General features: G+C 34.3%; 1 protein-coding gene across 1 annotated transcript in view; it reads right to left on the bottom strand.

Moving 5' to 3' along the window:
• The window catches only part of UBR3 (ubiquitin protein ligase E3 component n-recognin 3 (putative)), a 205486-nt gene that overhangs the window by 35545 nt on the left and 153560 nt on the right, over positions 1 to 16381 (bottom strand). Inside the window, 3 exon segments of the mRNA XM_010849413.1 lie at positions 6961 to 7046; positions 13420 to 13556; positions 15352 to 15552. Coding sequence (XP_010847715.1) covers positions 6961 to 7046; positions 13420 to 13556; positions 15352 to 15552 — 424 coding nt within the window.

Here is a 16381-nt window from a genome sequence, read left to right as displayed (position 1 = left end):
GCAAATAGATGGGGAAACAGTGGAAACAGTGGCTGACTTTATTTTTCTGGGCTCCAAAATCACTGTGGATGGTGACTGCAACCATGAAATTAAAAGACACTTACTCCTTGGAAGGAAAGTTATGACCAACCTTGACAGCATATTAAAAAGCAGAGACATTAATTACTTTGTGAACAAAGGTCTGTCTAGTTAAGGCTATGGTTTTCCAGTAGTCATGTATGGATATGAGAGTTGGACTATAAAGAACACTGAGCATCAAAGAATTGATGCTTTTGAACTATGGTGTTGGAGAAGACTCTTGAGAGTCCCTTGGACTGCAAGGAGATCCAACCAGTCCATCCTAAAGGAAATCAGTCCTGAATATTCACTGGAAGTACTGATGCTGTAGCTGAAACTCCAATCCTTTGGCCACCTGATGCGAAGAGCTGACTCATTTGAAAAGACCCTGATGCTGGGAAAGATTGAGGGTGGGAGGAGAAGGGGACGACAGAGGACGAGATGGTTGGATGGCATCACAGACTCAACGGACATGGGTTTGGGTGAACTCCAGGAGTTGGTGATGGACAGGGAGGCCTGCCACGCTGCAGTTCATGGGACACAAAGAGTCAGACACGACTGAGCAACTGAACTGAACTGAATGAAAAAAATTTTAACTAGCCAAATGACTCTATATTACCATGAAAAATAAATCTCAGTTTCTCTGTAACTGAATAATCAAAGTGAGGAAATGGTTCTGACCCATTTATCCTGGGATGAATGTAATTGGTGTGGGTATATGTTTCAAACAAGAATCAGATTCCCCTGGTTCCTCTACACAGGCCTGAGAAATTACCCATGAAAATTTGAGAGAACTTGCAGGTGAGGTCTGGGAACAACTTGAAGATGAAGATCTGTAGCTCTGATTCCTTAGAAACAGGCAATTCATGCCATTGAGTAACAGGAGCTGACTCAGCTTTTCCTGCCCCACCGCTCAGCAATTCAGCCAAGGCAGACAGGGAATAAAGTGGCAGTTATGTTAGGAATTTTAAAGGATTGAGAAAAAAATCAATAATAATAAAATTATATATATGTGTGTATGTATTATACACAAACACATATATAAAATACTTTAGCTCACGTATCTAATAACATTTGGCATTTAATATCATCTGTCATTAATCATGACAGATATGGTAGATGGTCGGCACAGGTGTCATAATCCCCATTTCTACTGCAAGGTAAAAAGTCAGGCAAGTTTCCTGTAGTCCAACAGATAACAAACAGGACTAGAATTCAGATCTTCTAATTCCAACCCAGTGTTTCTTCCAACACTGTATTCTATGTTGCTCCTTTCCACCCCCACCTCTTTATTTCTATCTCTATTGCTCCTAGTTAATAAAGGGATATACAATTACAAGTTAAAGTAGATGAGCTTTGCTTTAATTATCCCTTGTGAAAATTCAAAAATACCAAAAGAAAAGGCTGTGTTTAGTACTTCGACTTTTCATGCTGGGTTCTTCTCCTGCAGTTACTATGCCTCCACTCCCAGGCATATTATGCCATTGTTCTCTGGTTACCTCAAGCATCATAGCATTAGTTTCATGGAATTTTCTTCTCCTACTTTCAGGTTTAGGTGACCAGCCTCCCCCTTCACCTCTACAGCATGGCATAGGACAATATGAAGAGGTGCACAATTCTGCCTCCACACATGGGTAGTCCTATGAAGGGTAAAGAAAAAGGTCAGTTCTTAGGACTCCTAATCTCTTCCTTACCAAAGAAGACATACTCCATGAATCCACATCTAATTTAAGCATCCCATTTAAGATGAGGGACAGGGGCAGCTGCCAAGTTGCTTCAGTCGTGTCCAACTCTGTGCGACCCCATGGACTGCAGCCTACCAGGCTTCTCTGTCCATGGGATTCTCCAGGCAAGAACCCTGGAGTGGGTTGCCATTTCCTTCTCCAATGCATGAAAGTGGAAAGTGAAAGTGAAGTCACTCAGTCGTGTCTGACTCTTAGCGACCCCATGACTGCGGCCTACCAGGCTCCTCCATCCATGGGATTTTCCGGGCAACAGTACTGGAGTGGGGTGCCATTGTCTTCTCCCGAGGGACAGGGGAGAGGGTTCTAATTGCACTGCTGAAGAGGAACTGCCCTGCCCTAAGCCAAGCAAGATCTTAGGACTCCTATGGCCTGATAGTGGAAATGATTATCTGCGGTACTTAGTTCCTGAAATAACCATACCATTAACACAGAAAGGCCTAGTACCTGCACCACAAAGTACAGGACCTGCAGAAAGACTTTAAAGAACAGCTGAAATCACTCTAAGGCTCTTAGCTCAAAATCTTAAACCACATCTCTAACCAGGCCTCCCCACATTAATAATGTATTTAGTTTTCAATAAAGAAGTTGTATCAATCTTTGGGAATAAATCCCATTTTCTCCTTCTAACCCCACCTTTTAACAGGCCAAGAGAATAAATTAGGTGCTTAAAAAAGAAAAGACTAGGCTGAAAATTAACTTTTATCTTGCTTCCGGTCTCCTTAACCACCCCCATCCCCAATTTGATAATGGTAGTATTGAAGTAGTAGAAACAGTAGTGTTGAGATTTATAGTCTATGGTAAAACTAAGTTCTTACAACAATTCTCTGGTTGGATACTATGAGGAACAGAATCCATGAGATTAAATGAGGCTGCCATTAAACTATCTGCCTACTCATGAAGAATGGATTCTGAAGGCAATTTCTACATTTTTACATTCATTTATGCATTTTGACCATTATAATAATCTGGTGGCCAAATTTTCTTCTTGTTACGAGGTAACAAAAAAGAATAGAACAAAAGTTGTGATTCAACCTATTTGTAGAATTCATAGTTTTTCAATCTGAAAAAGACCTTACTAAGCCATAGATATCAAGGTTTTACCACTGTTAAAAAATAAGGTGAGACTACTGAATAGCAATTTTGTGATAGTATTTAAAAATATCCTTATGGAGTATTACTGCAGGGTGAAATTAACATCAAAATAATTTTAACTCTGAATTCACCAAAAATTTATCTTTGAGCAACTATTTTGAGCTGCATGCTGCATGCACACCATCAAGCTGGATTCCTTCCTAGGAATAACAAACACAGGGGGCAGTCCCCCACAGTATGCATCATTTCTTGAAAAGATTATATATTATGTCAAAATTAAGTTAAAGCTCCTCAAATGAAAATGTCAAAGCAAGGGTTTGTCTTAAGCTTTCTTGACTGAAGTTTAATTTTTATTTCTATTAAATCATGAAATCCATTTGTGATATGAACTGTAGCTTAAACTACAGTAATAAGCAGAAAGCTAAAACCCAAAGATATGGAAAATGTTGATCTAACTAAAGATAATTTTAAAAAATTATCCAATATTAACAATTTATCAATGATGTCGCTTCCTCCCACCCCCCACCACAGTCACTGTTCTAACAATTTCTACTTGAGAAATACACTAAGAATATCATGGCACAAAAGTATTGAAAGCCTGTGAACTTCACTGGAATCTATGGAGTTTCATGTCTCTTTTCCAATCACCTGAATGAATAAATTAACCTCGTAATTTTAATAAAACATTATTCTTAATAAGAAAGTTATGCCTTCAATTTTACATCTGCTTTGTCCTACATCTACTGCTAACCAAATTGGTGGTACTTATCTGTAGATACACTAATTTGTAACAAAAACTCCAAATTCACTTATTTTTCAAAATCTTGTTCAGAAACATCAAAAGCTTCACTAATTTTTACAAGCTAGATACGATCCCAAACTTCCAAATTTTCTAGAACTTTTTCCATACTCTACTTTAGAACTTAACACTTTATATCTTACATTATCTAGAACCAGTTTTATCTGTTGAATACAAGGTCCTTAATGCCTGAGCTTCCAGTGGATAAAGAGGCGGTCCAGAGTTCTGACCTAAGAATCAGGAGCAGAGCTGTATGTGCGAGGTGATCCACACGGATCAAGGGGGAAGGAGTAAGAGGGAACCAGCCAGCAAACTGGTGAAAAATAAAGGAGAACCCATGGTATCCAAAGAAGGAATAAGGATTTGAGAAAATGTCTAAAGGAGTGGTCCAACACAAAATAAGATTCAGAGTGAAAGGCTGGCAAAGATAAGCAAGATAGCAGGACAGATGGCATGGCAGAGCCTGAAAAGATCCCAAGGCAACAGTGTGCAGTAACAGTGTGCAGTGACTAAGCCCATGGATGAATGTTTGTAAAGGTACTGCATCCTTTGGGACACTTAAGGGTACGAGATATGTCTTACATAATTGAATTTAATGTCAGAGAGCTGAGTTCAACTGCAAGCTTTGACATTTTCCGCTGTATGACTTGGCAATGCAATCACTCTGAAGTTCAGTTTCCTTTTCTATGAAAAAGAGATAACATCTATTTCACATTATTATTCTAAAGACAATAATTTATGTGAAAGTACTTTATAAACTTTAAAAGTACAAATGTAAAGTATTATTAAAATACCATAGTACATTGCTATGTGAATTAATAATGCTCATTTTTTACTGTGGAAAATTTCCCAGATACGTATTTAGGAACCTTTACTCTGATTGGGTACTGGTCATTTTAGCTCAATACTAAAAAACTTATTTGAATATGAAAGTGCTGAAAGCATTATTCCAAGAAAATTTGATTTTTCAGTATAAATTTTGCTGATAATATTTTCTGCTTTCATTGTGGTTAACAGAACAATCTCCTTCTCCACCTACCCTCACTGTGTGGTGTGTGTGTGTGTGTCTCCATTCATATTTATCTCTCACTGTGTTAGTTGCTTTCTTGTGTCCAACTCTGCAACCCCATGGACTGTAATCTGCCGGGCTCCTCTGTCCATGGGTTTCTCCAGCAAGAATACTGGAATGGGTAGCCATTCCCTTCTCCAGGGGATTGTCCTGACCCACGAATTGAACCCCGGTCTCTCATATTGCAGGCAAGATTCTTTACCATCTGAGTCACCAGGGAAGCCCAATTATATATCAGGCATTACACAAACCATTCCACATAACATTTATTAAATATTTTTTTGACTAAACTAAACTTCAATTTCATCAGGAATTTGTGATGGAACATTATTCCAAAAGTGTAACTTTCTTTATCATTTGCTTAATTAGTAGAGCATTTTCTCTTTCACCAGAATATTATGAAAAAAAGACAAGACTTTTTTAAATGATATATTTAAGAGGGAAACTAATGAATGGGATAGAAACTAATGAATGGGAAAAGGAAAATATCGACTTATGAGCAGACTCCAGAGAAATGAGAATTTTTATTTACTAATACCATTAGAGAACTACTAGAAGAAGAAAAAATGAGATATTTGATCTACTATTTCATAGGAATCTATGAAATACCATCAGTATGTTCTTGTGTTAAATTAGGTATGAGTAAGGCTTGAGTAAATAATAAATACATTAAGTTTATATACTTGCAATATAGTGTGATTTTATAGAACATATAACTTTCTGCACACATGATTCACAGAGCTGCTTTTACAAATAAATAGGATAAGTAATGCATAAGTAGCTGCACAATAATAGGTCATATGAAAACTAAAATCAAAACCATCATGTTGTACAACCTAAATACATAAATTGTTTTATCTGTCAATCATATCTTAATAAAGTTGGGAGGGAAGCTAACACAATTGATAAGGAAAAGAAGAAAACTAAAAACAGTATTAACTTGTATTTAGGATAAGCTTCATCATGACCGCTTCTATACGGTCACATTGAAATTTCATATTCACTAAATTAGAAAATAAAAAGAACAGAAGCCTGGAAGTAACTATCAACTTAATAATTCAAAACAAAATTGACAGTGATTACTGAAGTGGATGCTGTTAGACTTTTACTACTAATTTTAGTAGTAATTTTACTACTAATTTTAGTAGTGCTAATTTTAGCACTCTGGATAAATTCACCATTTACAAGCCTCTGTATAAATTTAAGTACCTCAGGGGAAAAAAAGTAGATTTTGAACATAAAACTAAAATTCCTTTACTAAACACTTTCTAATATAACAGTTTCTGAACTATTAAGTCAACCACTACCAAACAACAAATTAACAAGAAAGAATAAAAGCGAAATTATAGTTTCTACAAATTCAAATAGACTAGAAGCTAGTACTCAGATTTATCAACAGCTTCCCCTATAAAACATATTAAATCACTGGGTATAAGTAGTGTTTAAGTGCCTATGTCAAGGGGTTAATAAAGATTAAATACTTAGTAAACAATAATTTTTAAAACCTTAAACTTCTAAGTACAAAGTGATAACACAAAAATCTAATACAACTAGTAAGAATTTCAAAATTAACTTGGTTTAAATTTCACACAAGTTAGTATCTTTTTATTAGAAATTGCAAGGTATTTTTGATCAGTACTTTGCTTTGAAATAATTCCAAAATTACATATGTATCTTTCTAAAATAATATACATATTTTTTAAAACTTATATTGGTTTTTAAATAATTACTAGTATTTTAACATATTCATAAATAAGAGCAAACATCTACCATTTTAATATATTTGTATACATCAAAATATAGTACAAATCTGTTTACTGATTAATAGCAGCTACAATCCATAGGCGACACAAATTGTCTATAAAAAGTTTTTCTTAAGTCCACACAACATAAAAATTCTTTAAAAGAATTTAAGTTTGAGGACAATTTATAGTTGAGAATAATGTATTTTTAATTTTGAACCAATGTAATTCTGATTAATTACATTTACTTACTGAGTAATCACAGTATATAAAGAACTAAATATTCATGATTCTTCTAAGTACAAGATTAATGATTTAAAGCATAGAATCACTATTAAAAGTGATTATACAAAACACAAAAAGAATCTGAAAATACACTAAAAGACCACTTTGCCTGCATGTGCTTTCATGACATAATTAGAATTTTTTTTAAAGTTAGCACTGCTTAATACTTACTTAAACACGACCTTTTACCAGCTGTACTTGCACCACCTGAACATAAATTCCCTCCTCGATGAATTAATTCAAGTTCCAAGTTGGTTCTGTAAGCAAAGCATTAAAATGCATCTCGGTCATTAGGTTAAAGCAATACTTTTGTCTTATTGACATGTCTGAATTAACCTAAATAAAGTTCTTCAACTTTATTTGCAAAATTATGGTTTATGCAATATCAGTAACAATCATATTTTATCTGATTCTTAGAAATAAAAAAGGGGAACAATTTATCTACCCTTACTCATATGTTCATATTTATACCTGCAAAACTGCACACGTCAGAGTGTAATTGTTGCAAAATCCCAGCTGCTGGCAAATACTAAAAACTATGCCTTAAGGAAAAAAACTGCAACACATTTCAAAAACCTGCATATGAATCTGAAGAATCTGTACTCTGTCAGCCTCTGATTAGGTGGTTACTGGCATATAAAACACAAGGGCATACCAATTTTTTCTATCAGAGAAATGGTTATCACTCATTGGAGCTTAGATGGCATATAGAAACCAATATTAAGAAACAAAATCACTAACATCAAAGTGGATATGAACAACACATATAATTAACAGCAGTTTCTTTTATAGACTTCTAAAATTATAGTTTTATTAAAATATATAACTACTGACACTGCTAAACAATAGTATTGTTCATATAGATCTGGAATTACAATATATTTAGCAACTATTAGCTTAAAGAATACCAATAATTAGTAGATTGACATTTCAAAAATCAAACTGATGCAGAATCTAAAGATTTACTCAAAAGCAGTAACAGTAAAATAGCCAATTAATTTTGATAATAAATGAAAATTGAGTGATTGTGTGTATTTTTACTTCTACATTATTAACAAACTTAAACACACCTTTACTTGCCACAACTAAAACTGAATAAACCAAGTTTATATCCAAGATATGTATATGACACTAATAGTGAGATATCCTTTATCTTAAAAAAAAAAAAAAAAAAAGGCAACATTTCAAGCTTACTCTTTACAAGTGAATTCAGGAAAGAATAGTACCCTGTTTTATTTAAAACAAAACACTTTGAGATGGTTGGCTGTATCTTGAACATAGCGTGTTTTGAAACATTATTTTCATGTATTAACTTATAAATGCAAACTGTTAAAAATATTAATATTTCTAAATCTGTATATTTGCCACCCATTTCTAAAGAAATGCTTTAATCCTTTCTACTCAGGGGGGAGAAAAAGCAATTTAACATTGATAATGTTCCTGCTCAGAGCTCCATCTGGTTGCTGCTGATAAGGGCATCTGTGTGACAAGGGAATTTTCCACCCTTCAGGCGATTTGCATTGCTCACTGAACTTCTAAAAACCTACCAGCAAGGAAGCAGGGACAAGGATTTCATATTAGTGGACAGAAAGCGAGCGGAGACCAGCATGTGTTCCTTCATCAAGGGAATATAAATGAGATCAATACATTTTGTTTTCACAAATCTTCAGTTGCCTAATCTGTAGAAAAAAATTAATGGCTATATTCTCTTATAAAAACTAAGATTTCCTAGTTAGTACTTTTAACAGAGCTAACCAGAAACACAATTAATTCTTACAAATGAAAGTCAGAACCAGAATGTCAACTTTTATTTCAGCATAATTTGCAAAAGTATTCATTAAAAAATAAGTACGAGAACAAGTCTATTTATTCTATCATCAAATAAGATATTTTAAAGGATGATAAACATGTTACCAGAAATTTTATTTTTAAAGGATACTTGAAAGAAAACTGCCAAATGTAATTAGTTAACTTCAGATTATGGTTGTAAGATCTCCTGTACAACATTTCTTCTGAGTTAAAAAACAAAAAATACCTATCCAAAGTGTTAGAATAGTATGCAGAATTTTAAAAAATCACTATGTCAGAAGTCCTAGCAATCAGCTTTTCCTTATCTAATTTATAACAAAATTGGCCCCTTAAGTCTTGCTAGACAAAAGAATACACAAATGTGTCACATGCCCCACGTCTGCCCTTCCCTCACTGCTGAAAATCAAAATAGTATTCTGTTTCTGCATCCTGAATGGATGATATAAAAATAAAGATGTATTGGATGCAGAAGTTTTTCAAGCCTTTTTGCTCCTGGAGAGAAGCAGACACAACTTTCTATATCTCCTAACACAAACACATTCAAATTAGTTTGGAAGGGAGGAAAAAAAAAAAGAGAAAATCTCTGTATTTAAAAGAAAAATGAGAAAGACTGCTTAAAGCCTATCATGGTGGCCACCTAGACATACCCGTACAAAAACTCCAACTATGCTCCAGTTTTTTTTGCTTCTCCAAGTATGCTTTCCCTTTTACCCCGTTTTTGGCACTAACATATTTTTGGAGCTATAATTTGAAAAATAAATGTGTGTATGAACACATACACACAGAGGGACACTGAAATACATACTCATGTGATGTGGGTTCAAGGCCTGGGCCTGCCCCTACTAGTTGACCAGGTAATTTCGTTTCTCAGAGAAGCAAACATCTTCATCCATACCATGGCATGGCCTATATTATCAAATACTCAGCTCAAGCTCTAACTTATGCAGGAGTTAGGGAGAACTACTCCCTTTTCTTGGAACAGGAAGGAAGCATTTCTACATACTTTATATTTCAGTCAGCTCATCTTCCCTTTTGAAGTTTTGTAGCACTTTCTCAATATGATATATATTTTTAAACAAAATATATTCCATTTTAAACAGTTGTCTCTCCAACTAAACTGTAAATTCCTGAAGAGCAGGAGCCATTTCAAATACAGCTTCTAAATCCCTGATGGTACCTAGGAAAGTGTTCAAAAAATTCCCAGGAACTGACCCTCACTTTGTTTTGATATGTAACCAATGATAATATTCTCTAGTCTCTGTAATTTATTCTCTATCTTGTTGATCCTTCCTTTTGTTTTAAAAGGATTTATATGTAAACATATAGCTGATTCACTTTGCTACATAGCAGAAACTAACAACACTGTAAAGCAACTATACTCCAAGAAAAATAAAAATTTTTAAATACTTCCAATTAAAAACAAACTAATTAAAAATAAAAAGCATTCACAATTTGCGTTTTAGTAATCTTTCTTTTTATTTCAAATATAATTAGTTTATAAAGTTTAAACTTACAACACAACCAATGTATAAAGCAAGGTGCATTCACTCTACTGAACAGTTCATCCACTCAGATCTTATAGATACCTCTCCATCTACATTCAGTTACTCATATATCACCTTCTTTCCATGTTTCTCACTATATACAGGCTAAGTACTACTCACTAATAATTCTAAGCTAAATATAACTTTGGGTCCAAAATCTTTAGAAAAATCAATTACTCGAATTAGTGTGATTCATTATTTCAATAATGAAATAATAAATTGACATTGAAATGGAGAAAGCTTTGTTCCCCAAAATTAACTTTCCATAATCCATCTGAATGACTGATAACTGCAACAAAATGCTTCTTAGAAATACATTAAAATTTGAATACAGTAATTTTGACTAATTTCAATGTGACAAAAAGAGACCATTCCAACAATTTCTTCTCTTGCTGCCCTCAGAAAATCCTCCAAGGCTTTAACCATACAAATAAAATTTAAAACAAAGAGAAACATATTGTCCTACCAAAAAAAAAACCTTGAAAACAATTATTAAAAGAAAAAGCTTTACATGCTAGTTACCTACTAGAAATATTTTGTTTCTAAACATCAAAAACTTTAAGCTCCCCAAAGAGCAAACAAAATTACTTATATAGATAGAAGAAATTGAGTTCTGGGAAACTAGGGCTGTATCTCATTCAAATTACAAATGTCAAAAACAAATACATTCACACTAGACACTATAGAGGAGAAGGCAATGGCACCCCACTCCAGTACTCTTGCCTGGAAAATCCCATGGACGGAGGAGCCTGGTGGGCTGCAGTCCATGGGGTCGCTAAGAGTCGGATACGACTGAGCGACTTCACTTTCACTTTTCACTTTCATGCATTGGAGAAGGAAATGGCAACCCGCTCCAGTGTTCTTGCCTGGAGAATCACAGGGATGGGGGAGCCTGGTGGGCTGCCATCTATGGGGTCGCACAGAGTCGGACACGACTGAAGCGATTTAGCAGCAGCAGCAGTAGCAGACACTATAGAATGACTATACATTTAAGAATCACAACATTTAATTCAAAAGTTAAATAACTGAAATTAATTTTATTTCTAAACATTTTTTAAACTATTTTAAATCTGCTAAATATTTCAATGCTTACCTTTTACGCATAAAAATGATCATAATCTGAACCAAGATTAATGAACCAAGATTATACAGTAGGCAGAAGATAACTGTAAAGATCTGGTTTACTACCTTGAAAAAGTTACATCTTATTCAAATAGAATACAACATGCTTTGTTCCTTCATGTATTTGTTAATTTTTCAGTCACTTCGTTTTATGTGTTTCTTTTTAATGATTAAGTAAAACTTAGAGAAGGCATGCAATCTCACTGTAAGAACACTACAACGGCCTGGGTAATTTTAACCAAAGGATAAAGTTTTTAAAGGTTATATACTTTCACTTTTGGAATCACTATATTGTTGCTTTAGAGTTTATCACTAAGGATCAGAGAAGGAAGGGAAGATAGGAGAGTATATTTTCTACATTTCTCTACATGCAGCCTTAGGAAACATTTGCTATCTGTCCCTGCTTCTATATAAAAAAGAAAAACAAAAATATGTTGATTCCAAAAGTCTCCCATTATCACAGTAAGCTTTCTAAATATTTCTATTACAAATTATATAAATATATTCTATAAATACTTTATATATTTAAAACCAAGAAATAGGAATTCCAAAATTTCTACCAAATTAATTTAAATCAAATTATTTGATTTATCATAATATGGCAAAATTCCACATACAGATCATTCCCACTGAACCAGGATTTTCTTTTAAGATCAATCCTAATAAAATCAAAGGCATGAATATACAAGTAACATAAATGTGTGTGTATGTTTATATGTATACATATATAGATATAGAGAGAGCATAAAGTCTACATCCATCCCAGTCTTCTACAACATTATTACCACAATATCATACAGAAGTTTTATAAAACCTTGAAACAGGCAAAATTAAATTACATTCAATTTAGTTTTCACATAAAGTATACTTTACTGCAAGTATGCAATTGGTAACCCTTCAGAGACAAAATGTTAGATTAACTGTTATATCTCTCCTGAAAGCATTCAGGATAAATATCAACAACAGCTTAAGAATGGCAGACTAGAAAGTTACTTTCCCAACCATCAGATCCCTTTATATCAATCTCTGTCCAATATTTGCATTCTTAGACCAAAAACTAGTGTTTTCTTATCTTGAGGTCTAACTCGTTGCAATTTTCTTAAATCTGGTTCCATTTTTCCTAGGTTCAAAAGAGTACAGAGACCATTCACTCTTTCCTTACCCTCTACTCAGGAGTGGAGCAGAGAATGGCCATGATGAACAGCATGTATATATGACTTAAGAAGCTGAACAAAGAACGCTATCCCTGAGTTCTAGTCCTACTCTACCACTAATTTGTTGCATGACTCAAGTCATATTACTTCTCTAAATTTACCTATTACAATATTACTTTGGCAAAATACCAAGTATGCTTCTAGAGATATTCAAGGGTCGACGATATCAGATCCAGCAGAATATGCTTACAAGTTCTTAACTGTACTTGCAGCTCTCCTATTTATTTTTTTAATGTGTCTCTATTTTCATTCAACTAAGTTTTCTAAAGTTCCTATTTAGAATTACTTTTTAGGTACTGAACACCTACTCAGTCAATTAGACTATTTCTACCTAATCTGAAAGATAAGTATTTGCCTCCATTTCCTTGAGTCTCTGGTAGCTACTCATAAAGGTTTAAAACATGCCTGATCAAGAGATCAGGAAACAAGAGTTTCTTCTCCTTTATCTGACTTTCTAAACAACCTATAGTCTTCCAGAATATTACTAGATCTTTCACAAGCTTAAAACAAACCAAATAAGTTTTTCTTACTGTTCTTACTTCTTTTTTTAGAAATTAAAAATACTTAACATATTATAATTCTTCAGTTATTAGTATTATTGCTTTTTGACAGGACTTGAACAGTGATTTCTTAACAACATATTTCATATATAATAGTCACATGCTTTGAGGTATGTATCTGTCCCCAGATGTGAATAATATACTTTTCCTCACATACCCTATGATGATTAATAACACTTAAACCAATATATTATTAAAATAAAAACACCTAAGGAAATGAAAACTGTACTTTTATAGACTTCCTCGGAGGTTCTAAAACTAGTCATAATGCCAACCACATTAAAAATATGCAATCTTTCTTCATATAAATATGAATGACAAAACAATAAAATCAACTATTATTACTAAGTAAATATAAAAGTATATACTATATATACCTACCTAGCAACAGAATACATAAAGAGAAAATCATTATCTGGTGAGCCTGGAGTCTTGCTATAATCTCTGTATTTCTTCTGAGTGGTATTTTTTATATCTTTCATTACAGATTCCATTTCTTTACTTAAGTTGGTTTCTGACTGTAAAAAAAACACAAACATATATAAAAAGTTTATGTATATTCATTTTCTCTAATAATAGTCTAACACTACAGTGTTTATCGTTTAAGCACACTATGAAATTAAGGTTTAAAAATCAAAACAGATAAATATAGGCTATCAGCTAAAAATATATTTAGTATCCCAAAATAAAACAGATCAAGAAATATTTTCTCTTATCTTAGAGACATTTTAAAGAGCCTCTTGATGAAAGTGAAAGAGGAGAGTGAAAAAGTTGGCTTAAAGCTCAACATTCAGAAAACTAAGATCATGGCATCTGGTCCCATCACTTCATGGCAAACAGATGGGGAAACAGTGACTGACTTTATTTTGGGGGGCTCCAAAATCACTGCAGATGGTAATTGCAGCCATGAAATTAAAAGATGCTTACTCTTTGAGAGAAAAGTTATGACCAATTAGCTAGCTTAATAAAAAGCAGAGACATTACTTTGCCAACAAAGGTCCATCTAGTCAAGGCTATGGTTTTTCCAGTAGTCATGTATGGATATGAGAGTTGACTATAAAGAAAGCTGAGCGCCAAAGAATTGATGCTTTTGAACTGTGGTGTTGGAGAAGACTCTTGAGAGTCCCTTGGACTGCAAGGAGATTCAACCAACACATCCTAAAGGAAATCAGTCCTGAATATTCATTGGAAGGACTGATGCTGAAATTCCAATCCTTTGGCCACCTGATGTGAAGAACTGACTCACTTGAAAAGACCCTGATGCTGGGAAAGACTGAAGGTGGGAGGAGAAGGGGACAACAGAAGATGAGATGATTGGATAGCATCACCAACTCAATGGACATAAGTTTGAGTAAACTCTGGGAGTTGGTGAAGGACAGGAGGCCTGGTGTGCTGCAGTCCATGGGGTTGCAAAGAGTCGGACATGACTGAGCGACTGAACTGAACCATAGAAGTTTCCATGCTTATAAAAAATCTTTCATTTAAGCACATTTTTTTCAGGACTAATACTAATGTGCCTTACTTTAAGCATATTTTAAACACATAAAAATTTGGATTTGCAAAAGAAAAAACCACAGAGACGCAAATCTTAGTCTTCAATTGAGAAAAGGGAGTAGCTTTGAAATATGAATTTGTTTAAAAAGTCAGATATGCACAGGTTTCACAAATTTACTGCATTTACTGTGCATACCTCTCACTTCTCTCAGGTATCACAACATAAATCTGTGATAAAAATGAAATAGTCAAGAATTTAAATCAAAAAAATAAATCCTACTGAAAGAGATAAAAGATGGGCTCACTCATATCAAATTTCACAGTAAAACAGACTGACTTATGGTAGATGCTTCGATCATATACACAATATTTGACCTCTCTAATGCACAGAAATATGTGTGTAAATCTATACTTACAAAGTGTGTGTGTGTGTATAAATATATCACCTTAATTCTAATATACCTAATGGACATATTTTTAAAAGATTAGACTGTGCTTTACATTGCAAGATATAGATAACGTTTAATTTCATTTTTAAATATTTCAACATAACCATATCTAAGCTTATAGAATTTCATGATTTGGAAGGCATATACTAAAATTATAACAACTGATATTAAGGAAAAGTATAGCCTTTAGCAATAATTTGTTCTATTACTCTGATTTTTGTTTTTAATAACCACCAACGGAAAAGAAACACTCTAAAAGCAATTTCTACTAAATGTATGAAGGTCCAGAGTAACAGAAATGGAACAAAAATTACAGCTGAAAAGCAGAGCTAAGTTAAGCAGGATATTTCTGCCTTACACTGATGCTTACTGGGAAAGCTCCCGGACGTCCTTGCAGCTCCTCCACTTCCTTTATGAGATCTTGTATGCTTTTGTTACTAGGACGCTGCCAAAGGTGGTTTTCAACATTGCTTCCAGGATAACAAGGAAGAACACTGTTAGCAAACTGCCTACAGAGAGGACATGTGAATTCTCCTTTGTCCACTGAGAAGCCCTGAAGAACCTGGTCATTCTAAAAGATGAAACAAACATACAGTTATATGATGCATACTTTTACAGAAAACAAAATTAACATCTCTACATTTTAGAGTAAATAAATAAACCATACAAAAAAGATCTCTACTGCATGTCATAAAAACAAAGTCACTTAACTCTTGAGCTTATCAAATCACTTCTTTACAGTCATAGCAATCATGCAACACTTGCCATCACCAATGAACTGCTCAAGTATCCTACTTTTCTCTCAGGAGGAAACATTCAAATAATGATCCAATCAATGTGAAATGTGAATTTAAGATAAAGGATAACTCAAAAGCAGGTCACATTAGAGTGAATCACCTTCCACTTACACCATGCCCTGTTTTCATCATCTATAAGTGACTATTGGAAAGATTAGCCCAGTGCTCATGTCACTGGAGCAGAACAGACAAGCTTCTGAGAGTATATAAGCCCAAAAAGAAAAAAAAAAAAAGAGGAGCTATCCCACATTGAAGGTCAGGAAGGGCGGCAGTGAGGAGATACCCCTGGTCCAAGGTAAGGAGCAATGGCTGTGCTTTGCTGGAGCAGCCGTGAAGAGATACCCCACGCCCAAGGTAAGAGAAACCCAAGTAAGATGGTAGGTGTTGCAAGAGGGCATCAGAGGGCAGACACACTGAAACCATACTCACAGAAAACTAGTCAATCTAATCACACTAGGACCACAGCCTTGTCTAACTCAATGAAACTAAGCCATGCCCGTGGGGCAACCCAAGACGGGCAGGTCATGGTGGAGAGATCTGACAGAATGTGGTCCACTGGAGAAGGGAATGGCAAACCACTTCAGTATTCTTGCCTTGAGAACC

Source organism: Bison bison, unplaced genomic scaffold (genome assembly GCF_000754665.1).
Source record: "Bison bison bison isolate TAMUID 2011002044 unplaced genomic scaffold, Bison_UMD1.0 scf7180017864282, whole genome shotgun sequence".
NCBI classification, from domain to species: domain Eukaryota; kingdom Metazoa; phylum Chordata; class Mammalia; order Artiodactyla; family Bovidae; genus Bison; species Bison bison.
The sequence above is the reverse complement of the archived record's forward strand: the minus strand, read 5'-3'. Positions and strand labels throughout refer to the sequence as shown.